This window comes from Rhinopithecus bieti, unplaced genomic scaffold (genome assembly GCF_001698545.2).
Source record: "Rhinopithecus bieti isolate Rb0 unplaced genomic scaffold, ASM169854v2 scaffold_12478, whole genome shotgun sequence".
Classification (NCBI taxonomy): domain Eukaryota; kingdom Metazoa; phylum Chordata; class Mammalia; order Primates; family Cercopithecidae; genus Rhinopithecus; species Rhinopithecus bieti.
This window is the reverse complement of record NW_016807367.1, coordinates 491,892-519,146: the sequence shown is the minus strand read 5'-3', so window position 1 is coordinate 519,146 and position 27,255 is coordinate 491,892. Positions and strand designations below refer to the sequence as shown.

General features: G+C 38.2%; 1 protein-coding gene and 1 long non-coding RNA gene across 3 annotated transcripts in view; one reads left to right on the top strand and one right to left on the bottom strand.

The window, feature by feature from the left end:
• LOC108535479 (uncharacterized) overlaps window positions 1-8,249 on the top strand; it is a 56,530-nt gene extending 48,281 nt beyond the window's left edge. Inside the window, exon 5 of the long non-coding RNA XR_001887244.1 lies at window positions 8,068-8,249. This is a non-coding gene — a long non-coding RNA (uncharacterized LOC108535479). The remainder of the gene's footprint in view (window positions 1-8,067) is intronic.
• SLC10A7 (solute carrier family 10 member 7) overlaps window positions 1-27,255 on the bottom strand; it is a 272,783-nt gene that overhangs the window by 35,769 nt on the left and 209,759 nt on the right. For both annotated transcript variants that reach the window (XM_017881490.1, XM_017881491.1), the window contains exons 7-9: window positions 14,324-14,407; window positions 3,237-3,402; window positions 2,174-2,225 (exon numbers count right to left, since the gene is read on the bottom strand). In XM_017881490.1, coding sequence (XP_017736979.1) covers window positions 2,174-2,225; window positions 3,237-3,402; window positions 14,324-14,407 — 302 coding nt within the window. The remainder of the gene's footprint in view (window positions 1-2,173; window positions 2,226-3,236; window positions 3,403-14,323; window positions 14,408-27,255) is intronic.

The following is a 27,255-nucleotide window of genomic DNA, read 5'->3' as shown; positions in this document are numbered from 1 at the left end:
AGTCTCAGCTAACTCAGGAGGCTGAGGCAGGAGGATCACCTGAGCCCACGAGTTTGAGGCTATAGCAAGCTATGATGGCATCACTGCATTCCAGCCTGGGTGACAGAGCAAGCCCCTGTCTCTAAACAAAACAAAACAAAACAAAATAAAAACCCTGACAGAACCTTGGTGAATGCAGAATAAGAAAAAGAAGGATTTTAAAATCACAGATCCTTATGGAAGTCCAGTCTTCTCCATGCTGTAAATTCTTAATTTCAGTTCAACTAGGTGTCACACCTCTGCCACCCATGCCTCCTTTAGCAGTCCCAGTAGTGGCTGCTCTGTGTTCTATTTTTCAAGAAAATTTTTAGTCACTAACAGGATATCTGCATCCTACTTAATCCGATAGGAGGAGTGGTTCTGATGATCACTTTTGCCACAAGCACCAGCAAACAAACTGCCATTGAAAGGCAAATGTCTTTTCTAAGGTGATATAACAAGCCATTTACAAAAAGAACTTTAAAATAGCTCCTGCTTTCAGACTTGCCCAATTAAGTCACATTTTCTCTGTGACTTAATGGCTCCAGGCTTTACTCTTACTTCATAAATCACAACCTCTAGCTTGGGAAAATGCTTCAAATTACATCAATCAATAAGTTTTTATTGACTATTTACAATCAGCCTAGTGCTATACCAAGTGCTGTGAGAACCAAGTGCCTAATGTGAGGCCTGTACCATCCACTGCTCTGACACTTTTTCAAGCCTTATAAACAGCATAGGCTCTTTCCCTTGTGGTCACTCATTGCTATGGCCTGGTGTTCATGGGTTTTGCAATCTGGCTCAAGCCCATCCTTCCAGTTACTACTACTATTTCTAATCTTCCTCTACTCCTATTGTCTCACCATATCTTGGTTTTTGTATGTGTCCACATTTGCATTATTGCTTCTTCTCCCACGAAGAACTCTCTTGGCATCTCTAACTGCTGAACAATTAGCCATTTTGTATGGCTCAGGTCAGGCCCCCGCATTTCCATGAATCCTTGTTCTATACTCTCTTGGGAAGTGCTTCCTTCTTCTTTGAACTGAATGCAGGTTGGCTTACTGTACCACCCAGAGGACACTTGGGTTATCAGTGCAAGATAGAAATCACCTCTTATTTGTGTCATTCCCTATGGAAACTTTCTCTAACCAAAAGTTCAAGTAATATTTGTAATGTATAATAAAGGTTTGCATTGGAGGTAAGCTTTTAAGAACAGGAAGGAGGAACCAGGACATGGAGACCAATTTGGATATGGGGACTGCCCAAGCAAGGGACAGAAATGAGAAAGCATGAGGTCTTTCCAGGGAGCAGCAAAGATTTTACATCAACCTAAAGCTTAGACAGCATGAATACTAGTAGTGGTTCATGAGACTGGAAAATAGACTAGAGAACCTTGTCCCCCAAAATAAACTTCATTCTATAGGCACTGGATAACCACTAAAGATATCTGAACCAAAGAGCCATTATCAGAATTCTAGTCATTGGAAGCACTATGAAATGTATAACAAAACTTGGGTGTAGAAATGGAATTAATTATCAGTAAGATATCCATTGAAATAGCCTAGAGAGAAACAGGCAACAAGAGCCTGAATTAAGGAAGTGGCTTTGGGAGCAGAAAAAATATTACAGAAGTCAGATTGAGAAATTTATAAAAGAGTGATGTGAAGAATTCCAGTTTGAGTAACTCTGAGGATGGTGGTTCACTAAAAATAAAGAAAGAAACAAGAGAGAAAGAGGTAGTTTTTGGGAAAACATGAACTCCATTTTGAATATCTTAAGTCTAAGGTCTTGTTAAGACAGTCAAGTAAAGATATCTAAATGGTAAGTGAAAAATAGGGTTCGAACTCAGGAAAAACATTGCAATGGATGGTTTACACTTGAAAATTATCAGTATGAAGCTAACAGTTCAAGCCAGTAGAATGAAGGGGCCTGCCTAAGCACTCGACGTGGATAGACAAGATAAGGCCAGGGAAAGACTCTTTGTAATGTCTACAATTTGAGGGTGGCAGAAGGGAGGCAGAATGGTCTGGGAGACAGGAGAAAAACATATGTAAAAGGAGAAAAAAATATAAATGTGTGTAGTGGCATAGCAGCCAAGTAGAGAGCACGATTCCTCATTTAGAAAACTAATAACAAGAGATACCAAATCACTTACCTTGTTGAAAAGATGAAAGTTAAAAGCATAAAACTCAGCTGGATAGAAAATACTGAAGAAAAAAAGATTGAATCTAAATTAGCACTCTGAAAGCAGTATTTGTAGCATACTTATTGGTATATTTGTTTTATCTATAGGTTTACTTATATTTGTTTTATCTATAGGTTTACTTACTTTACTTTTAGTTCCTGTAGTTTACTTATAGGAATTAAAAAAGAAAAACAAACAAATAAACCAAACAAGCATGCCTTTCTAAACTGAAATAATCATTTAAATTAGTGGGACTCAGTCTGTTCTTACTGATAATATCCCCAGACACAGTCTTTGTTATTGAGGGAAAACATAAAGCCTCTTTAAGATTTGGTTATTTAATTTGGTCAATTTAGAAACAGCTGGTTTATACTACGAATATTTCTAGCAAATATCACAAATGCAGTAGCATACAATATACTTTAGAATAACAAAAGATTCTTTGATATTGCAACATTAGTAACAGTTGTCTTTGGGATTATAGGATAAACAGAACAAAAGGTTGCTTTTTGAGCTTTAGCAGTTTCCTGCCTTTTATAGTCTGCTGCTTCTCAAAATGAAATGATATTACTTTGGGTAAATTTTATTAGAAAATATGATGTAAATATTCATATTTTAACCAATGCAGCCAAGTTATTATGCTTAGAAATAATAGTATCATAAATTATAAATCCTGTTTTTAAATCACAGTAAGGCATAAGATCAGTTTAAAGTTATTATAAACTAAATTGGTGACACAGTGCTCAATCTAACATTTGCATCTGACAGAAATTAAGGCTTCTCTCATCTGACATCAACTACTGTAAATCAGAAAATGGGGCAGCAGACTCAAAAACAAAGGAAATTAAGATGTAAGTGTAAAGCCGATGTATTTTAAAAGAACAGAATAAAGTCACTGAGTAAATGTAATAGAAAATTAAGCATTCATTTCTAGTCAAATTAACACTAGACATGAATTTAGAGAACACACAGTGCTACGCGTTGCTATTGAGGAGACTGAGGGATAGCCAGGCTATCCCATTTGCCAACTTACTTATGAACAGTATGAGAACAAGGCTGAATTTATCCAAGTCAATATTTGGGTTAGAGAACGTGTCACAGAATGTTGTGTAGATGATCATGAGGAGTACACTGCTGCTGATAGCACCAAAAGGAGGCTTCTTTCTCTCAAGCCAATCCTTGATGTATCTTCGGACAATCTGAAATACAGAGATCAACAGGTTGCCTCTTTTCAGAGATGTAGGGAGTTGAAATGGGCATCACAAAGTGATTCTGACAGGAGAAAGACATAAAGGAAAGAGAATAATTTGGTTGATGGCCACAGTGGATTTCAAAGCTTCCCTGCCACACTACTCTTCTTCTGGGGAATTTAACATTTGTAGTGCAACTTCCACTGGGTGTCCATAATGAGAGTATATTTTCAACTGCATTCAAATCCATCCTTAATCATGCCAAATGCTCTTTGCTAGCTGTCACTGAGACATGCCCATTAAGCCTCCCCAAAGTTTATCTCCTCTGCTGATCCTAATGGATGTGTGTAATTATCACAGTCCCTTTTGCCTCAACAGACAATTCCAAGTGCAACTTTGGGAATCTTAAAAATCTGACATCTTCAAGAATTTCAAGACAGTAGATAATCGAAAGTGATCCATGGAACATATTAATATTTAAAATGCTAGCAATGCACCAGAAGTTTTTAATTAAATTATAACTCATGCTTGAAAAGCAAAAGTGCATGTGTTGTGGGAGTTTAAATAATTCAAACTCTGAATATCTAGAGTTTTTGTGAATCCAAAGACAAATGCCATTTGCATACTTTTAGAATTCCAGAATTAACACTTAAAAATGAATAAGCCTGTCCTAACTTTCCTACAAAAGATCAGTGAAATATAAAGTTATAGAGCAATTCTGTCTTATTTTAAAATCAGGTCATCTGAATATTAGTGATAACTTCTGTTTGGACATAAAAGTGAACCACTCTACTTAAAACCTTGTTTCACTTTTGAAAGAAGCTGTACAAGTCCTATCATAAGGACGAGAGCTGAGACATATTAAGTTTTGAGTCACTCATTATCCTGCATAATTGAACATGAGAATTCACAACAGGCTGAATTATCATGGATCCATTAGCAATAATGAGGTCAGGGAACTTCTCCTGATAAGGCTGATGGGGTTCTGTCATCATGTACTCTGTCACTAAAAAGGCTTAATTCGCAATGCAGCATATCTTTACAGATGCTCAAGAATAAAATAAACTACTCTCAATAGAATCTTTGAACAACTGGCTGTTGGATCAACTTCAGCTGTTCTCAGGGACTCATGAAGTGAACTGACAGTGTATTAAAGGTGTCTTGGCAGAAAGCTGACCATCTGGTACCAGGTACAGGTACAAAACCCTGAAGGTTAGGTGGGGTGGGAATAAGTGGAAAGTGTGTTAGATATTTTAAAAATTGTAATTAATTTTCTTTTAAAAGGTAGATCTTGTAATTAAAGCCACACCTGGATTTATAAAATATTATGGGGTTTATTTTTGGGAAGGTAGGGGGAGTATAGACGTGATCCCAAACCATAGTAATTTATCTAGCATTCATTTCTTTCTTTAAATTTAAAACACAGTGATGTAGAGAGAAATAAGAGCAGTCCTGTCACACAGCATTATGGACTGACATATTAGAACACACATTTTGGATAATAGTGCTATAGGTATCATGGGTATCCAGATGTCTCCATGATCAGATATGTCACCAGGGGTGGTGGGTAGCTGGTTATTGGAAGGCTACAGAGGGACTTCATTTAAAGGGTCATTTCATAATCTATTGTGTTTGGTAGTATAAAACTGGTAGCTGCCCAAATTTAATATAACTCAACTCCTTTAAGAAATAAAATAAATGGAAATTACATGAAATTATTGAAATTGTTGCTGCCCTTCAATCTTGTTTTAATACACAATGGTTAAAAACACCATAAAAGTTCCTCTCTGCAATAGGTTATAGAACGCATGATCCCAATTCCAAAAATAAGTGTCTTCCTCTCCTACCAGCATTGCTCTCCAACAACATAAATAAATATGAATGAGGTGCAACTTGTAAGTGAAAACCACTTTAAAACCCAAGACAAATCTGTAATAATTAATCAACTGTATGAGCAATACAGATGTCCCTTGGTATCCACAGAGGATTGATTCTAGGACCTCTGTGAATACCAAATCCACTGACATTCAAACTCCTGATAAAAAAGTGTAGTGTTTGCATATAGCCTACACACACCTTCCTGTATACTTTAAATCATCTCTAGATTACTTATAATACCTAATACAACTATTTACACATGTATTATACTGTAGCAGGCTGTTATACTGTATTTTTAAAATTCTGTATTATTTTTATTGTATTGTTATTTATTGTCTTCTCCCAATTTTTTAAATCTGCAGGTGGTTGAATCCACAGATGCAGAACCCAGAAATACAAAGGGCCAACTGTAATTTGATTGAGCTAACCTAATAGTCTCTTTCTTCATTGCAAAGTACTTAGAGTCTCATAGTAGAATAGGACTCCCTCAGTATGGCAAGAAACAGGGTCTCTCAGGTCCAGAATCCTTCTAGACAAAATGTCTTTCTTCTAAACACTCCAATAAATTGATGGTGGATACCTAATCTCAATAAAGAAAAGAACTGGAAAGTTGGGAATGGATAGATGTACAAGTAAAACAGTAACTCTAGGGGAAAGCAGACTGTCTTTCAGCATTTCCAGTCTTATGTGATACTTGTCTATATTTTCTAAGTAAACCCTTTTATATCTTGCCAGGTTGCACAGAGCTTTTCCATCTTCCTCTAAAATTAAATTCACAAAGCAGCTGCTTTTGCACTATGTAGCTAGAAAGGCGTTAAAATGTTTCATAAACAAAAACTGGGTGAAGTAGTGTTGACATGCCTCAAAGATATGCTTTGGATATAAACTCCAGGAAACCTTATCTTCTCTTAGTTTAGCCACTTACACTTTTGATGCAATCATTCTGTATTTGTCAAGAATTCATGTCATTTTAAAATTCTCCAAACTTCTTTGCCTTATAGAAATCTTTAATAACCTTACAGATAACAACACTTTGCTTGAGCTAGATCAATACAACCTGATATAGATGCCTCAGAATTCTCTCTTGGGAAAAAAGAAAATCCAAGATGAGGTGGGAAAAGGCGTTCTGGTGAGGTGGCCAGTTCTATCTTCCTTCAGAATCTATACTAATTCATTTGCCCTCAGACCTCAGAGAAATGTAGGTGTTCAAAATTAAGTGACAAATCCTCATTAACCTGTTTATTTTTCCCTGTGAAGAGAGAAGGAAAAAATCTTCCACAGAAGCTTTTTTATTTTGTTGTCTCACCTTCAAAACTTTGATTTTCTTATTCTAAATTAAATAGCAGGAAAGGGTAAAGGAAAACTTAAATTTGACTCTCTGTGCTTCTAATAAACAGAGCCACATATCAATTCCTGCATGATTTCCAAGTTGGAAACCTGTAAAAATGACATGTCTTTGGTGTAGAATGTCGATTCACTGAGATAGATATAAAGTATAATATCCATCATCTTAGTTTTCTTAATTTTTTTGTTAAAGTATTTCCTAGCTTTTTGTTTCTATTCTGTCTTTACCCTATTCATAAATTGATTTTGAGTAAGGATATAGGATAGATAATGTTTCATGTTAAGTGTCTGAATTTTAAAACATTTTCTTTAAGGTAGTTTCAGTTTGTTTCTTCAGTTTTATCCTCTATTGCACTAAATCCATATAGTTTCATAAAGTTTTGTTTCTACATTAATATTCTGTTGCAATATAAAGTCAGAGATATGAAATCAAATCCAATTTCTATAACACTTTTCTTATTTTTATTAAATATTGAGTAGATTCAAAAGAAAACACTTTGCAAAAAAGCATAAACAATAGTAATAATAAATGGGCACAATGAACACTTATTATCTACTTCACTCTTTGAAAATTCTTCCCCTCTATTACTTCATTTCATTCTCATGAGAAAGGTCACACACTATTATTCTGCAGAGTTTACAGTTGGAAACAGACACAGAGAGCCAAGTCAACTTGCATAAAATGTTGAAAAGCTAGGGAGGTGGCTGAGTAGGACTACGACCCCTATTTCCTGAGGGAACCATGGCACAGGAGTTCAGAGTACAGACTCTGGAGCTACAGTGAGCCTGACTTTGAGTCCTGGCTCCAATCCTTACTTTGTGATGTTGGGCAAATTCCTTACTTTCCGTGTGCCTCGTCTGTGATATAACAGTAGTTGTCTTGAGGATTAAGTAATTAAATAAATATAAAATGCTTTACAGACCGGGCCCGTCCCTGGTAAATGATCACTATTCTTATTTCCGAGTCTCAGTTTGATGATATTTCTATCCCTATTTATCAGTACACCTCACTGTTACTTTTCTCTCAAAGCAATTTTCAGGTGAAGCAATGAAAACTGTTCATATCTAATATAATGCTATAAGTGTAAAACTCTACTAGTATTAATAACACTAGCTTCAACTTTAATGGAAGACTATTTAACATGAAAGGCCCATCTCAAACTGAAACAAATCACTAATGGAAAGATCAGAGAATGCATGAATGATAATGTATAAATATGCTTTTTTATTATTAATTTATAGGGAAAAAGTAGGTTTTAGTGTGCTGCTTTAAAAAATATTCAAGTTGGTGGAAAATAAAAGTGGTAGAATTTCTGCTTCATTGTTTATTTGTATACCACTTAAATATAATGCACAAAATAAGTATTTGTCCCAAGCACTTAGATGTATTGAAAAGGTTTGTTGGAAAAGAAGAGAAAATACTATGATGGCACAAATTTTCTTTCTTTCTAGATTGACAGAGGAACAATCTCCTAGCCATCTACAGAAAGATTAATCTTATCTCAGAGTCATAGCACCTTCAGGGTAGAAGATATAAAACACTTTGTTCTACAAATGAGGAAAGTAAGGCCTAGGAGCCGTGTGTGCAGCCATGCAGTGAGGAAGACCAAACTACACCTCCCATCAAATCAGAGTCAGTCAACAATGATTTAAAACAAAAAGAAGTATTGTATGGGGAAACAGAAAAAAAAATTCACTCTCAGAAATATAAATCACAAGTTGAATGATACAAGCTTTTATCACCAATAAAAGATTAAGAAAAATATATTCAGTTCATACTTCCTAGTCTTTTCTTCTCTCTCTAGTTCCCATTTTCTATTTAACCAGTAATGATAAAACCTCATTTTAAAAGATGCATACAACAATCCATACAAGCGTTTATTTTCATAATTCGGCACTCCTAGTTACAGTTGTGAAAGTAGCCTGACATGCAGTGCACCTGATTCCTCTGAACTAGCACATATGTGTACTGCTAATAGGGGTCCTCAAAGATTACATCACACAGTTGAGGAGATTAAGATTAATCAGGAGATTAAACTAAGCAGACAAGGTCCCTGCTCTCATGACACTAACATTTTAGTTTAAGAGAGAAATAAAAAGCAAAACAACAAATAAACGAGGCAAAATAATGATACATACTAAGCCAAAGTTTAAACTAAATGATATGACAGTGACTGAGTTGTTATTGGGTAGCCACCAAGGAGAGGGTGGGGAAAGGTCTTTCTGAGGATGTGAAAGGTGGCAAGGTGTTTCATGCAGAAGGAATGGTCAGTGCAAAGGTCTAAGGCAGGAACAAGACTGGCATGTTTGAGAAACAGAAGCAAAGTCAGTGAGACGTGAGTACGATGGGCAAGTGGGAGAGTGTTGGGAAGGTAAAAGGGACTTGAAGATAGAGGATAAGGTAACTATCCCTTTGAAGAATAGAAAAAGGAACATTATAAGGAAGTAGGGTAGGGTTTCTGGTAGGTGTTAGATGACACGTTAAATTTGGCGTCACGAATTTAACACAAGATGAGACCAATGTGTATTGCTTTCTGAGAAGCTCAGCTCAGCTGCTCCAGTAGAAGCAGGGTTGGGCCTTTGTGAAGTAGGTAAAATGGAGAGGTGAAGAAGCTGAGAGCTCCGCCAGGGAGTGAGGTGAATGACAGGCCATGGAATCTGAGCAGCTCCAATGCACGCGTGGAGTAGGCAGAGTTGGCTTTAACCAGGGTTGGGGCTTTTTGCAGCAAGTACATCAAAGGGAGAAAGGGTGAAGGAGCTGAGAATATTTGCCAAGGAGGGATTATAATGGCAGACTAAGGAATCAAAGCTGGGTAAGAAGGGAAGTACAGTCATGAGGATGGTGACTGAAAGGTCAGTTAATCTGGGGTCTTGGTGAAACTGAAGAATTACTGAATAGAGTATGTGAGCTTAGTAGGTGAGGACAAGTATGGTGGCTATGAAGTGGGCTGCCTGAGATTGATCGTCAAGGTCCAACAGGCCTGCTGTAGCCCCGTAGCACTTTTGTGTGTATTACAAAAATCCCTTCTTTAATATACTTTATTTCCTCCTGCCAGAACAATTTTAATAATAAATATTCAAACCTGGCCGGGCGCGGTGGCTCAAGCCTGTAATCCCAGCACTTTGGGAGGCCGAGACGGGTGGATCACGAGGTCAGGAGATCAAGACCATCCTGGCTAACCCGGTGAAACCCCGTCTCTACCAAAAAAAAAATACAAAAAACTAGCCGGGCGAGGTGGTGAGCGCCTGTAGTTCCAGCTACTCGGGAGGCTGAGGCAGGAGAATGGCATGAACCCGGGAGGCGGAGCTTGCAGTGAGCTGAGATCTGGCCACTGCACTCCAGGCTGGGTGACAGAGCGAGACTCCGCCTCAGAGAAAAAAAAAAAAAAATATATATATATATATATTCAAACCTATGATGCCTATAAGGTGGGCGCACTTCTTCGAAATGCAGCATTGTTGTGTACCACACAATCTATACCACTGCAAGCAGAGACGACCTTGTGAGGCTGTGACTGTAGGAGGAGGTGGCTGAGGTGACACTGCCTGCCCTGGGCAACCCTGCCTGTGGAATGCTCCCCCTTTTCCATGGTACTGGAGGACCTGAGGATCATGCAGCAGCACTTATATGATAACGTCTACTCAGACACGTGGCTCTATCGTTTATGTTAGTGTACCTGTGGGCCAATTACAGCACAGTTAGTTCATCCAGAGACTAAAGTCAAAGGAGGTGTTAGAAATATGGCTTTTCTTTAACATAAAATTTTGAAAAATTTATTTTTTCTTGAACTAGTGTCCTTAAAAAAGATATACTTTTTTTTTTTCAGATATGTTTTTCAGGTGATGACTAGGAAAGAAGTAAGTCATTGTTATTGAGTACCTACTATATACAGACCTAAAAATATTATCCTGAACAAATGGCAACCTAGGGAAAATTACTGCTAGGGGCTCCCTGAAGATAAACTCAAATTTCTCTTCAGTCAATCTTTTTATACATCTTACACCCTACTCTTGAATATGTTATTAAGTATACCTATAAATACTAACCTATGGAGACCGCTACTTAGGATGAAATTACAGATTAAGTACATACATATATACTGAGAGTTACTATAAGCAAGGAGGTAGGAGAATTAAGAAGATATAGTCTCTGCTTTTAGGAAGCTCATTGATAAATTATATTATTTCTTGATAAATATTATGAATCAAGTACTATGGGAGATGTGGAATTTAATCGAGGCCAGTCTAGGTCAGAGCAGGCAGGCGTCACATTGGAGGGCACCTCTGTACCAAGTCTTCAACAATGAGTAGGAGTTTGCTGGCAATACAGTTGAAGGCATAGAGCAGTGAAGGGCCATGGTCAGGTGAAGGATGATGAGTATGCAGCATGGGAAAAGCAGAGCCCTAAGGAGAGGACTGGTGGGAAGTGGCACTGGAGAAGCAGGTTGGCCAGACTGTGAAGGGCTTTGGGGCCATGCAAGGAATTGGCAACAGGGAGGCACGGGGATGTTTTTAAGGAGAGGAATAATATGAATTGATTTGTGTTTTAGGACTACTCTGGAGGGAGTAAAGACATTAGATAGGAATTGGAAGAGACTCACAGCAGAGAGATAGGTTTAGGAGGTGCAATAATTTAGACAAGAGATGATGAAGGTGTGTCATCCTCTCCAGCAGTGTGGCCAGGGCTGCAGGGGCCAGGTGTGAAAGATTTCTGAGGCAGAAATGGTAGGATGAAGTGACTGCCTAGAGGTAAAGGAGTATGGCTGTAAGGAGAGGGAGGAGGCAAGGCTGACTGGTGGTTTCTAGATGTGGAGACAGGGTGGTGACTGTTAATTCCTAAGACCAGAATACAAGAGGAGGGGCAGGTAGATGCAAGCATATAGGTTTTCTCCTCGAAAAGAGCCATCAAAGAACTGTGGTATCTAGAACACTTAAGAGAAAACAAAAAGCTACCTATACTACCTTTTGACTACCATTATTACTTTATAATTTACTGAATACTTTGCTATTTACTACTGAGTACATGAAGAATGAGCCATCTAACAATTCATCATTCCTTCAGGATAAATGTTTTTAAATTACATACATTATATAACCCTATACATACAAATTAAGTAACCTATACATAGATATTTTGTCTGCATGTTTTAAGCCAAGCATTTATTATTAATAGGGGAATTTCCAAGATCTACTATGAGAAGAATGCATGAGCCTTAAATTATTAGATGGAATTATTTTCAGAACAAAGAAAATATGTATGAATATAAACTAATATAATCCACAGCTTAAACTGTGTGGAGATGAGAAGTACAGGTAGATTCAGTTATACCTCTATCCAACAAAGCATATCCCTTACTGATCATAGAACTCTGGCTTGTTCATTATTTCACTCACTCTTTCAGCACATATTTGTTGGGTACCTATCGTCTGGGAATGTAATGATAAACAAAACAAATATGGCTCCAGTACTCAAGAAGCTGACAGTTGAATGGCAGAGACAAACTGTTAACAAGCAAACTAAACATAAGTATATTTTGTGAGAAGGGTCAAGAAAGAAATCAAACAAGGTGTTGCAATGAAGAATAACCAGGGAAATATCAGCTATATGGTTTAAAGAAGGCTTCATTAAAGAGTCAAATGAGAAACAGGCTGAGGTGGGAGGGTAGGCAGAAAGACACCCGAAACAGAAAGAATGAGCAGGAACTGAGAAAAGCCAGGGAGGCTGGAAGGGGGAAATGTGGCAGAGGTCAGAGAGGTAGGCAGGGATGTAACATTTATTCAGAATCTCTGTTATGTGATCAGCACTGTGGGAGAAGTATTTTTTAAGTATCATTTTATATTTAATTAAATGCTATTCTTAAAGCACTTTTAAATCCCCCATTTTATGCTAAATTTAGTCCCTTTTCTAAGTATAAAATTTTTAAAACATTAGCACATGTGTTGTGGATGCTGTGGAGCACCACCCAGATCCTTCTCTTCAGGAATCAGGTGCTTATACCCACAGCAGCAGGGAGTGTTGGGTGAGTAAAATATGTCAGTGGAGTTCCTCTTTAGGACTTGCCCACAGCCTAAGAGAGCAGACTCACCCAAGGTCACAGCCCTCATGGAGGGTAGGAGGGAAGCCAGTATCTAATGACTGGTCAGTGTAAGAGTATAAAGACCAGGTGCTCTTGCCTTAAGGTAGGACAACTCTGAGGGGTCATTCCAGCTCCAGAGTTCCCCATGGGATCTACTGAGACCTTTGCTGGGACTGCATCAGCTCCATCCTACTTTATTCACTCTATTGCTCCCAAGGGTACACCTTTGTAAACTTCCTGCCTAAAAACCTCTGTCTTTGAGTCTGTTGCCCAGAGAACCTGACCTAAGACAGCATGTAAATATTACATGTCTGTGCATACATTTCTTGTCTTTTTTTTTTTTTTTTTTTTGAGACAGAGTCTAGCTCTGTTGCCCAGGCTGGAGCGCAACCTCTGCCTCCCAGGTTCAAGCGATTCTCCTGTGTCAACCTCCTGAGTAGCTGGGACGACAGGTACCCACTACCACACCCAGCTAATTGTTTTAGTAGCTAATCTTTTAGTAGAAACAGGGTTTCATCACATTGCCCAGGTTGGTCATGAACTCCTGACCACAGGTGATCTGCCCACCTCAGTCTTGCAAAGTGCTGGGATTATAGGTGTGAGCCACTATGCCCAGCCTATGCATACATTTTTTATATTCAATATTTCAAATACTTGTTTCCTGTTTAGTATTTGGAGGGAATTTGGAAATAATGATTATGATGATAGAAGCTACAAAGCACTTACCTGTGTTAGGTTCTATGCCAAGAACTTTACAGGCATGCATATTTCATTTAATCTTTACAACAGCCCTTTACGATAGATATTATTGTCATAATATTTAATAAATTATGAACCTGGAGCTAGGGAGATTAAATAACTCGCCCATAATAACACAGCAAATAAAAGGCAGAAATAAGTCTAGAATCTAGTTGCTCTTAATATACTGCTTTCCTAAGACTTGTTCACTTTAGTTGTGTATTAAATTCTATACTCCAATACTGTGGTATCCTATGATTTTACAGAAAACAAAAAACAAAAACCAAAAAAATCCACTTGTTTTAAAATTTGTGTGCTTATATGCTTACTACTAACTTGTTATAAGAAGTTACAATGGAATTTTTATTAGTCCAATTGAATAAGAATGACAAAGTAAACCCTAAATATTCTAAGATAAACTTTAAGAGATAATAGTATTAAACTGTTTATCAATTACATGGTCACAAACATAACTGCTGTTGGAGGAGTCTATCGCCAACCAAAGACAGATGCTTGTTTCCAACGATGGTCATAAACATGGAGACCTTATCAAAAGTTGTAGAATAAGGTTAAAGACTTGCTAGATGTTTTCAAGGTAGCTACACAGCTACAAAGAGGAGATAATAAATTTTAAAAAAATCAAGACTCTGTGTAGAAGTCCCTATATATACCTAGCAGGGGTCCCTGTATACAGCTAACTGCAAAGCAGATTAGTATTAATTTAAAAAGTAAAAAAGATGAGAATACTGTGATTGATGAAACTTCTGTTTTTAGTTTCATATTTTCATTTATCTTCTCCCTCTGAATATCCTTTCTCTCAACTGCTCTGACATTATGTAAGATTTCACAATTTGATCTGTAAAGAAAAGATCAGATAGAATTGGAGGCCTTACCTGTCCAATGATGAGAGGAACCACAACAGTCATAAAAAGCTGAGAAAAAATAGATGTGAAAGGCACAGAAGAAGATGAACCAAGCTGTAAAACAAGAAACTAGAAGTTAGAATTACTTTGAATCAGTTATCAAGCATTAGTGTTTACAAATAATGCAATAAATAGATTCTCTCAGGTGCACCAAAAATTTGGTAGCTATCTACAAAGAATAAATGGAGTTACCTCTAATTTTCTAAATTCAACACAAAAAACTGTTAAGTATTTTAAAATATAACTTTTATTGGGAGACTAAGATTGAGAAAAATATTGATTTGCAATCAACCTAAATTGCTTATTATTTTAGGAAAGTCATTCTGTGTTCATACAGTCTATAATCATATGGCATGATATTTCATCAACAATTACAGTTTATGTGATTTTTATTTCACCTGTCTGTAGACATCTAAAATAAATGTCTCATTGCCTTATCAAGATAACATTTTTATTTATGCAAATGAAATAGTTTCTAACTTTCTGACTCCTTCAAAACAAAGATAATGAATCTCAGATCCCGTAGAATTTTTTCTTACACGAGGTCTAGCAAATGGGAAATCCTGAAACATAACTTATTTTTCAACTTAAAATTTCAATATAGCTCCCCTAAATTTGTATGCTTTAACACTGTTTATAATTCCTATTTTTCTTCTTCCTAATTTTTTGATTCTTTCTTTGCTAACAATTACAATTTCAGGTTCATTAAGATGCTATTCCCTGCAGCACAAGAGTGCTTATCTACACACACAGTAACACACTCATGGTAGCCTCCATCACTAAGAATTGCTAAGTCTTCCCATGAACTTTTTAGTGTTGGTCAAAACTTCCTCTGTTTTTCAAACTTCTCTGGACAAACAATAGATGTTTTTCTCTTTCACAGGTTCATTTTGCAACCAGATTTACCAAACCATTGATAATTGGCCCTTGGAACTTACTTTTCGCCTCTCCCCTGCAGACTAAACCTAAATTTTCATATTTCCCTAAGTTTAGTTACACTTGGAAATATCGTTTGGAAAATAATTTTTGTGAAAGGACATGGAAGTAGTGATGACTGAGAGTACAGAATGTCAAATAGAAGAAATCAAACATTTAGCTACTTGAAGTCAATAGCTCTGAATGAAGTGGTGTGGGAGCAGTGTTTTCACTGATTTTTGCATGAATGGTTTACCAAAATCTCCTCTCCAATCTGACATATTATATAAAATTCTGTCCCCCAGCTTCAGCCACAGTCTGCATGCACTCAAAATGCCAAGAACATATGTCTGACCCATCACTGGCCCCTGTGTTCACTGAAAACCAGCTTCAACACTGACCACTGGCTGTTTATTTAACGCATAAAAATTGGTGGTCTCTAGCCCTTTTTCTCCACAACCAATATAAACTAAACCGAAGAGAGACAAACAGAAAAAGTGAAACTGGTAAAGAACAAACAGGATTCCTGGTGTGTTAAATGTCGCATGGCTGTTAGATGTTTCTTTTTATGCAAAACCAAAACATTAAAAGCTAATAATTAAGCTCTATTTTAAAGCAACTATGTCTCTGAAGCACAAGGTGCTTAACAAATACATTCTCTCCACAAATATTAACCCTAAGGATATTCCTGGTGCTTATAAAGAAAAAATATATTCTACAGAGAAATTGAGGCACTGGATGAATAGAAAAATAAACTTTAAAGAACAAGGTTTTCAAGTTCAAGAAGGTCCAGCTCAATGCTCTGTTCCTAAGTTTTACAGAACTTGGAGAGAGGTAGCAAAATTAAGCTATAATCTTCATGTAAAAGGCGACATTTCCTGCCTGAAATCGCTTCAGTGATCTCACATATCCCTGGCTCCTCTTTTTATCTCAACTTTAATTATCAGGTTTTAAATTTTTTAAATGAATAACCATTTCAAAGCTATATTCTCTCTTTAAGCACCCCAAAATAAAGAAAAACCCATTTCAACTTGGGTTTTAAAAAATATATATTTATAATGTCTCCATCCTTCGCATACCAGACCATTGGCATATTCAATGTTTGGAAACTGCATGTTCTTAGAAGACAGTGGAACAAGGCTATGGGTTGAGGAGGTTGTCCATGATCTCTATGGTCCCTTTTCTGATCCACTTGATTGGAAACACAGGTTACAGCAGCCTTCCTCTGAGGCTCTGTCAGATCAGAGATCAGAGCAAGCTACTCAGGGATGTAATTAACTGGGTACACGAAGCCAGACGAGGTATGGCAGGGATGCTGGGGACAAAATCCCTCAGGATGGCTCCCTTAGAAGTGGCTCTGAAAGGAAAGAAACCTCAGTACTGGAGTCTAGTTTGGCATAAGTCCTTTCTTTTGAATTGGCCACCAGATCTGTCACTGTGGTCAGTATGAAGATGCAGAGGACCCCTGGGGAAGTTTCTGATGCTATGAAGGATGCCCTGGCATCCAGAAGACAGAACAGCAAGCATCTGGCACAGCGCAGCCTGTGAGGACAGGACTAGAGAGACACAAAACCCAATAATTCTGCATGCAGAGGTGATTTTAACTAAAGCAGAAGGAAATATGCTGCTTGGGGTATTTGGTTCTTCATATTTTAATAGGGAACCTGTTGTGGTTTCTATTGTAAAGATCAGTATGTTTATGAGAAGCAGCAGTAATTTGCAGGTGAAGTTTTCAGGTTCAGAAGGTTGTATCAAGCAAGTGCCCTGGGCTTCACTGAGTACTGTGGCAGATTTAAAAGTAGTATGTCTCATACTGCCAACCCATGGTTTAAGATATAGCATGTTAAGCAAACAATCCAGTCCTTGGCTAATTTCTTGCAGAAATATGTAGTACTTTAAAGGAGGAAACTCACCATTAGCTTGGTTTCTTTGTTTTACTATCCTATGCTGAGAAGAAATCATTCATGAAAATTCAGTATGTGGCAATTTAGGATCTTTGCATTCAATCATTCAAGTAGTTACTTAGTGCTTCTTGTGAGCTAGGGGCATGTTCTCGACACTGCAGATACAACAGTAGACAAAACACAAAACCCCTCCTGTCAAGCTGCTGCTTTTAAAAGCTGAAGTCGGTGTGCATGCCTGTCCATCACCAAGTATACATGCACTCAATCCTGTCTCTGGAATGTTGTTTCCCCCACTTATAACTGGAAAAGTTTGAGTCTTTTTCCAAGACTCAGTTCAAACATTACTTCTTCAGGAATTCTTTCCAAAACCTCCTCCCAAAATGCTGAATTGGCCACCCTCTCTTTTGTGAACCACTGTTCTCTGTATCTGAATTGCACCTCTTGGAATCCTTGGTGGTTCTTGCTTACAAATCTATGCTCCTGAAGGTTGGGACACTATGTCATTCACATTTACAGTCCCAATGCCCAGCAGAGTGACCACGTTCTACATCTAGGGCAGTGGTTCTCAAATGTGAGCACATCAGAAACATCTGGAGGGCTTGTTAAAACACAGATTGATTTCCCCATCCTCACAGTGACTGATTCAAAAAGCCTGGGGAGAGGGATGGGAGTTGTGGTGAGAATTTGTATTTTTAACAAGGTCCCCAGTGGTGCTGCTGCTGCTGACTTGGGGGTTCACACTTTGAGAACCACTAAGCTAGTACATAGTGAGTGTTCAACGAATGTGTGTCAATTAGTGAATGACTGTAATACGAAGGCAGAAAAAGCTTGCCAATGTTTTCATTCCATTCTTCCAACTTCACTCAGGTAAGCTGCAAAGCTCTACTTAGTTCACAGACCCAAGAAAGGATCATCAGCCAGGTCTCCCAACCAGTTGTCTTCTATAATCTCAGTAGTAACATTTGTCATGCACTTCCATGTGCCAGACACTGCTTTGTTTTATTTTTAAATAATTTCAACTTTTACTTTAGATTCAAGGGGTACACGTGTAGGTTTGTTACATGGGTATATTGAGTGATGCTGAAGTTTGGGATACGGACTATCCCATCACCCAGATAGTGATCATAGTACCAAACAGTTAGTTTTTCAAACCTTGCCCGCTTCCTCCCTCTCCACTCTATTAGTCCCTGGTGTCTCTTGTTGCCATCTTTATGTCCCTCAGTACCCAATATCCAAGCTCCCACTTGTAAGTGAGAACAATGTAGTATTTTGTTTTCAGTTACTGTGTTAATTTGCTTAGGATAATGGGCTCTAGCTGTATCCATGTTGCTGCAAAGGACATGATTTTGTTCTTTTTTATGGCTGTGTAGTATTCCATGGATGTATATGTACCACATTTTCTTTATCTAATCACCTAGGTTGATTCCATGTCTTTGCTATTTTGAATACTGCAATGATAAACATGTGAGTGTATGTATCTTTTTGATAACATGATTTATTTTCTTTTGGATATATATGCAGTAATGGGATTGCTGGGTTGAATGGTAGTTCTAACTTCTCTGAGGAATCTCCAAAACTGCTTTCCACAGACACTGAACTAATTTATATTCACACTAATAGTGCATCAGTGTTCTCTTTTTTCTGTAGTCTCTCCAGTATCTGTTGTTTTTTCACTTTTTAATAATAGCCATTCTGACTGGTGTGAGGTGGTGTCTCATTGTGGTTTTGATTTGCGTTTCTCTAATGATTAGTGATGTTGAGCTTTTTTTTAACTATATTTGTTGGCCACTTGTATGTCTTCTTTTGAGAGGCAGACACTGCTTTAAATGCTTACTGCATGTGGAATAATTTAATTCTCACAGCAACCCCTTGATGTTGGTTTTATTATTACCCTCATTTTCTTTTTTTCTTTTTTCTTTTTTTTTTCTTGGAATATATTTGGTGCTAATTAGTCTTCAATAGGACAGTATATCTTCCATGTAGGGCACAATTGAAGGTAAAAAATTCCACACATGTGAGAAACAAAAGGAGAAAAGAAGCAACATATCTTTTGGAATAAGCCGTTTGCAAACTGTCTTACTCTTCTGTTTTTCTGTCTCTGCCACGCTTCTGAGTAGGATCATAAGAGAATGAGTAGAATTTACTGAGTATTACCCTCATTTCCACAAGAGGCAACAGTGGCACAGAACAGTTAAACAACCTGGACAAGGTCACCACAGCTAGAAAGTGACAGACAGAATCTAAACCCACAAGTGTAGCTCCAAAGCCCTCACACTTAACTTGTTACACTCTACTACACATTAGTTTTAGGTAGTACAGTGTGAAACAGGGAAAGGGGACATGAGTGAAAATCAAAGCTGGACTCCTCTTTTTGTGGGCCTTATGTGAAAGACATGGGAAGGGATGGGAGGAGGGGGAGGAGAGGGGAGGAGGAGGGGTGAGGAGAGGGAGGAGGGGGAGGGGGAGGGAGGAGGGGGGAGGGGGAGGGGACAAACCACAGAACACAGAAAATGATTGGAGGGACTGGTTTCTCAACTCTCCCAAGGATGGTACATAACTAGTGCCAGGGCAGATGCATTAGGGAGAAGTTAGTTCAATACACACAATGGATGCCCTAAGGACATCAGGGCTTAATTCTCTAACTGGGCAGAGAGACACTGAGTGGAAGCAGGATTGGATGTTATCAACCCATTCAATCTAGAAACTATTTCATCTGGAAATAATCTGGGGGTCCACTTGGTAAAATAATATGGGGCAAACTAACCAGACTCAGAAAGACAAATAGGTAACAATTCTTGATGAAGAGATGTTGACTGTCTGTAGAATTACAGTTATCAACCTACAGTTAGAAAACAGATGGTGCATTTTAAATCACTCCTGTAAGTGAGCTGACCTGTAAATTGTCATTAATGCACCAGTTCTTCACTTGCTGTGCTGTGTAATCAGCCTTTTATCTCCTATCAGGGAAATCCATTAGCCACAGGCATCTCCACTATTTGTGTCTCTTCCCAGCTATTAAAATATTATTGTATTAAATAATTCACCCTTGATGATTGGCCTTCACTTTCATTAGCACTACATTCAGGGAAAAATAAGAATAGATATTTACAGTAGATACTGTAGAATTATGAATGTTAACTCTCTTTTGATAGGAAATCAGAAAGTAGCAGCTTCAGACATAGAGCAGGATTTGTTGTCTTCCTGCTTGATTTCCACCTCTCCACATCACCCACAGAGCCCAGCTCTGGGGAAGGGGAAAGGGAAGAAGGCTTGCTTACTATTGTGCCCACACACAGACACACTCATAATACCTATATCTCCTTCCTGTCACAAAGATAAACATTTAAACAGAAGAAGGAAGAGTCTCCCCAGACCCCAATCCCCTCCCTATACATCATATAGTTCAGTTTTTCTTTCATTCCTGCTGCTCCTTCTCTCACAGGGATACATGTGAACTAAACTTACATAAAATCGTCAAGTAAATGTATACCAGGTGACAGACTCAATGTTAAAAAGACTATGATTTTTATCAAAATTAAATATGGCTATTAAACAGCCATACTGATTCAGTTGCATGGATCAAGCTCAAGTTGGGTTATTGTGTGGAAAGTATACATTTAGGAGAGGAAGTTATCTTTTTATATAACTTTTTTTATATTTATATATAAATAAAGAAGAGGCTTAGTAGATTTTATAAATATAAAACATTATATAAAACATGGCTTCACTTTTCTTTTGTTTATATGCTAGTTATTGTCCTTTTCTTAGTTTTATTGAGGTATAATTGACAAAAAGTGCATCTATTAAAGGTGTACAACATGATGTTTTGATATATGTATATATTGCAAAATGATTACTACAATAAAGCTATTTAACATATCCATCACCTCACATAGTTACCTTTTTGTGTATGATCTTAAGAATATTTAAGATCTAATCATTTAGCAAATTTTAAATATGCAATACATTATTATTATCTACAGTAACGATGCTGTACATTCAGTGTCCAGAACTTACTGGCTTATAACTGCAAGTCTGCATCCTCTGGCCAATTGAATTGTAAATTGGCTTATTCTAACCTAGAGGAAAGAGGAAAGCTGTGAGGAATTGAGCTTCCATGCCATGAAGGGCTGGAGGCAGAGATACTCAGAGGCCTCTAGGACCAAACTTTGCTCCCTAATTTTTGACCAAAGGATTTGGTCTTGTCAATCCTGAGTGTGGTTTGGGAACCAAAGGACCTGCTATTGCTAAATATTCTCTTAAGGAGAACACATGATTAAGTTCCTCCAGCTTGCTTACCAATAGGCAAGGGAGTAGCAAGGAACCAGTGTCTTTCCAACTCTGGATCGACCCTACCCTGTCAAGGAGCACCCCCGGTAGCTGGTGCTGAAGAAAGAACTAAAGGGCAAGGGGAAAGCCTGGCTAGGACAAGACTGCCCCAACTCATCCCATGTCTCCAGCTCACTTCAGTGAAGTCCGAGAAGTCCCAGACCAGCAATGCAACTGGCCTTCTTGGGACATTAGTCCTTAATGGGGGAGGAAGTTTATCAATGTCACCTCTGTCACCTCTCGGGCATTTGAAAACTGCTTACCAGGTGCTTCCCTTCCCGTAGTCAGAAGTTACCCTCAGCTTCAAGAGGAGATTTGTCTTCACTTGCTTTAGAACAAACACCACTGAGCACAAGGTAGAGAAACTGACTCAATGTGAAGTAACTAAGACAATCAGATAGCTAGTTTCTTTTCAAGTGGTTTAGGTTTTATTATCACATCTCACACGTGTGTCCATTAATTATGCAACCATAATTGGAAACAAATTATAAAAAATAATCATTGTATATGACACTAATGGCTGTATACATTGTTTCTGTTCATAGTGATGGGATCAAAAGTTGAAGAATTTTCTATCATAGACAGCCAGTTACTAGGCTGACTAGTAATACTAGTCTAATACAACTACTAATGATGACTGCAGCCTTGAAAGCTGCCCCTGGATCTCTTTCGCTGACCTGGACCTCTCTCTTCTGTGAACTTCTATTAAGCTCAGTTCGAACCACAGTTTAGCAGTCAATTTCTTCTCTAAATTTCTTCCATATTCTTGATTCTTGTTTGCCCAAATAAGTTTTAAGTTTCTTCAAGGCAATTATTACGCCCACTTCTTTTTCCTCTTACCTATGTTACTTAGGATATAATATTCAAGAAAAAGTAACTGTGTGCTGATAATATGTTTTAAAACAAACTGTGCGCCGAGGCGGGCAGATCACGAGGTCAGGAGATCGAGACCATGGTGAAACCCCGTCTCTACTAAAAATACAAGAATTAGCCCGGCATGGTAGCGGGCGCCTGTAGTCCCAGCTACTCGGGAGGCTGAGGCAGGAGAATGGCGTGAACCTGGGAGGCGGAGCTTGCAGTAAGCCGAGATAGTGCCACTGCACTCCAGCCTGGTGACAGAGCGAGACTCCGTCTAAAAAACAAAAAACAAAAAACAAAAAAAAACCAACTGTGTCTCCCAAAAGGTATGCTTAGCAAGCATAAACCGGAAGGAGCATTCAAGGGGAGGCCAGGCCAGGCGCGGTGGCTCAAGCCTGTAATCCCAGCACTTTGGGAGGCCGAGACGGGCGGATCACGAGGTCAGATCGAGACCATCCTGGCTAACACGGTGAAACCCCGTCTCTACTAAAAATACAAAAAACTAGCCGGGCGAGGTGGCGGACGCCTGTAGCCCCAGCTACTTGGGAGGCTGAGGCAGGAGAATGGCGTGAACCCGGGAGGCGCAGCTTGCAGTGAGCCGAGATTGCGCCACTGCACTCCAGTCTGGGCGACAGGGCAAGACTCCGCCTCAAAAAAAAAAGAAAAAAAGAGGGGTGGGGGGAGGCCGACCCAGACTGAAAGCACCTTGTGTTCTCTACCAGTTGTGCAGTCTCAGTCCAGGGACAAAATCTCTCTGAACTTAGGTTTTCTCATATAAAGTGAAGATAATACCTCCAAAGCTAGTCATGCCTGTTATGTGGGATTATGCATCAAGTAACCATAATTAGCTACTCAATAAAAATTATTCTACCCCAGAAAAACAAGGTTTCTTATGCAGAGATGTGAGAATTCAAACCTATTGAATTTAAGAACTGCTGAAATGGAAACTAATAGGAGAGACAGTCAGATCAAGGTAACGTATAGTCAGCCTAGAAACAGAGCCTGGTATGTATATATTCTGTATACATATGTGTTTGTGTATACACATGCATATATGTATATCAGTCCAATAACCACAGTGCCTTATAAACCTACTTGCTGAGGGGCTGGCTCTCTAAGAAACCAAGTCACATAAAACCAATTGAGAGAAGAGCTAGCAGTGCCCCCACTTACTCAGGGGGTGCTTACATGATTCTGAATGGGTGAACATGTAGGGCAATGTTTGTCAAATACCCCAAGGTAATGATGTGACCATCCCCACATATGAAGATGGTGTCATCTATGAACTCCGAGGATGACTTTCAGCAGCAGTCAAAGCTTGCACTCCACATGTTTCAATAGGTCTTGCTGCTCAATTGACCTTTATGGCTGGAGAGGGGAGAAGTGAGGCTTTGGTCTGTTGTTCTAATGGTAAAAACTCAAAGTGTTACTGACCTTTTTCTGCCAATTATGGACTTATTTAAATAAACTGATGGTCGACAGAATTTGGGGGCTTGAGCCCATGAAAACAACATCCAATACATGGTTTCCTTAGACTGCAATTACACAGAATTAGACTGATATGTTTCTATAGTGTGAACAGTTATCTTTGACCTACTTTGTCTTTCAGAGGGAGTAGGAAAGAAGTCTAGATATACAGGTAGCTTCCTTTCATTCCTCTTCTTAGAGTAAGCAAGATGTAGTTGGGGAGAAAGTATGAGTTAACTACTATGGAGACTGGCAGTCATATGGAGACTGCACAACTGGTAGAGAACAGGGTTCCACAGAAGGAAAGGTTTCAAACTGCTTGATCAACTGTCCTAGTACTGTTCACTAGGGTTTAAAACCCAACCGCCTGACTTCACAGCCAAAATGCTTAACTCAGCCCTAGTGCTTCTTCATCTTAATTACCATCCTATACTACTTTTCAAGTTTTAGAATCTCCTTCAATATTCTCTATTATATGCTGCGGATAAAGACCATAATAACGGCTGCTAAACATAGTATTAGTGATAAACCACATCAAAGGAAAGCAAAGATACGCAAGTTTTTTAGTGATGTTGGACACAACAGAGAATCAGAACCACGCAAATGAAAAGAAAACTGAAGTAAGTATGAGATCCGTTGAGAAACACTGGAAGTTTCTATCTACCTTTTCATTCTCCTCACATTAAAAATTTTCTTTCAGTAGAAAATTTATTGCAAAAAATCTACTTCTATTTAATGAAATGTTTTCTATGTTAGTAATCTCCTTTGAAATATTATAACTGTGAAATAATTTCTAAGTTGAATTTTAATTATTTGTGCATATACCCTATTTTCCCTATTAAACCATAAGATCTTTAATGAAAGGACCAATGTCAGATTAATCTTTGTAGTATTCACAATACACAATAGGTCTCAATAAAAGGATGATTATTTTATTTAATATTATTAAAAAACTGTAATTTATTTTTCATAGCAAATAAAAGGTAAGAGGTTATGAGTCAGGTTGAGTTCCTAACCTCCTAACCATTCATTTGTCATTTGAATCATTCTAATCATTCATTACTCATCTACTTTTCTATTGCCCTCCTTCCAATACATATTTATTGAATACTTGGCATTGAAGATAAGGTAATGAATAAGACATGCACAATTCCAATTCCTGGCCTATTAGAAGTTAAAATCTAGNCGGGCGGATCACGAGGTCAGATCGAGACCATCCTGGCTAACACGGTGAAACCCCGTCTCTACTAAAAATACAAAAAACTAGCCGGGCGAGGTGGCGGACGCCTTTAGCCCCAGCTACTTGGGAGGCTGAGGCAGGAGAATGGCGTGAACCCGGGAGGCGCAGCTTGCAGTGAGCCGAGATTGCGCCACTGCACTCCAGTCTGGGCGACAGGGCAAGACTCCGCCTCAAAAAAAAAAGAAAAAAAGAGGGGTGGGGGGAGGCCGACCCAGACTGAAAGCACCTTGTGTTCTCTACCAGTTGTGCAGTCTCAGTCCAGGGACAAAATCTCTCTGAACTTAGGTTTTCTCATATAAAGTGAAGATAATACCTCCAAAGCTAGTCATGCCTGTTATGTGGGATTATGCATCAAGTAACCATAATTAGCTACTCAATAAAATTATTCTACCCCAGAAAACAAGGTTTCTTATGCAGAGATGTGAGAATTCAAACCTATTGAATTTAAGAACTGCTGAAATGGAAACTAATAGGAGAGACAGTCAGATCAAGGTAACGTATAGTCAGCCTAGAAACAGAGCCTGGTATGTATATATTCTGTATACATATGTGTTTGTGTATACACATGCATATATGTATATCAGTCCAATAACCACAGTGCCTTATAAACCTACTTGCTGAGGGGCTGGCTCTCTAAGAAACCAAGTCACATAAAACCAATTGAGAGAAGAGCTAGCAGTGCCCCACTTACTCAGGGGTGCTTACATGATTCTGAATGGGTGAACATGTAGGGCAATGTTTGTCAAATACCCCAAGGTAATGATGTGACCATCCCCACATATGAAGATGGTGTCATCTATGAACTCCGAGGATGACTTTCAGCAGCAGTCAAAGCTTGCACTCCACATGTTTCAATAGGTCTTGCTGCTCAATTGACCTTTATGGCTGGAGAGGGGAGAAGTGAGGCTTTGGTCTGTTGTTCTAATGGTAAAACTCAAAGTGTTACTGACCTTTTCTGCCAATTATGGACTTATTTAAATAAACTGATGGTCGACAGAATTTGGGGCTTGAGCCCATGAAAACAACATCCAATACATGGTTTCCTTAGACTGCAATTACACAGAATTAGACTGATATGTTTCTATAGTGTGAACAGTTATCTTTGACCTACTTTGTCTTTCAGAGGGAGTAGGAAAGAAGTCTAGATATACAGGTAGCTTCCTTTCATTCCTCTTCTTAGAGTAAGCAAGATGTAGTTGGGGAGAAAGTATGAGTTAACTACTATGGAGACTGGCAGTCATATGGAGACTGCACAACTGGTAGAGAACAGGGTTCCACAGAAGGAAAGGTTTCAAACTGCTTGATCAACTGTCCTAGTACTGTTCACTAGGGTTTAAAACCCAACCGCCTGACTTCACAGCCAAAATGCTTAACTCAGCCCTAGTGCTTCTTCATCTTAATTACCATCCTATACTACTTTTCAAGTTTTAGAATCTCCTTCAATATTCTCTATTATATGCTGCGGATAAAGACCATAATAACGGCTGCTAAACATAGTATTAGTGATAAACCACATCAAAGGAAAGCAAAGATACGCAAGTTTTTTAGTGATGTTGGACACAACAGAGAATCAGAACCACGCAAATGAAAAGAAAACTGAAGTAAGTATGAGATCCGTTGAGAAACACTGGAAGTTTCTATCTACCTTTTCATTCTCCTCACATTAAAATTTTCTTTCAGTAGAAAATTTATTGCAAAAAATCTACTTCTATTTAATGAAATGTTTTCTATGTTAGTAATCTCCTTTGAAATATTATAACTGTGAAATAATTTCTAAGTTGAATTTTAATTATTTGTGCATATACCCTATTTTCCCTATTAAACCATAAGATCTTTAATGAAAGGACCAATGTCAGATTAATCTTTGTAGTATTCACAATACACAATAGGTCTCAATAAAAGGATGATTATTTTATTTAATATTATTAAAAAACTGTAATTTATTTTTCATAGCAAATAAAAGGTAAGAGGTTATGAGTCAGGTTGAGTTCCTAACCTCCTAACCATTCATTTGTCATTTGAATCATTCTAATCATTCATTACTCATCTACTTTTCTATTGCCCTCCTTCCAATACATATTTATTGAATACTTGGCATTGAAGATAAGGTAATGAATAAGACATGCACAATTCCAATTCCTGGCCTATTAGAAGTTAAAATCTAGTGGACACTTGCCACTTGTACCATT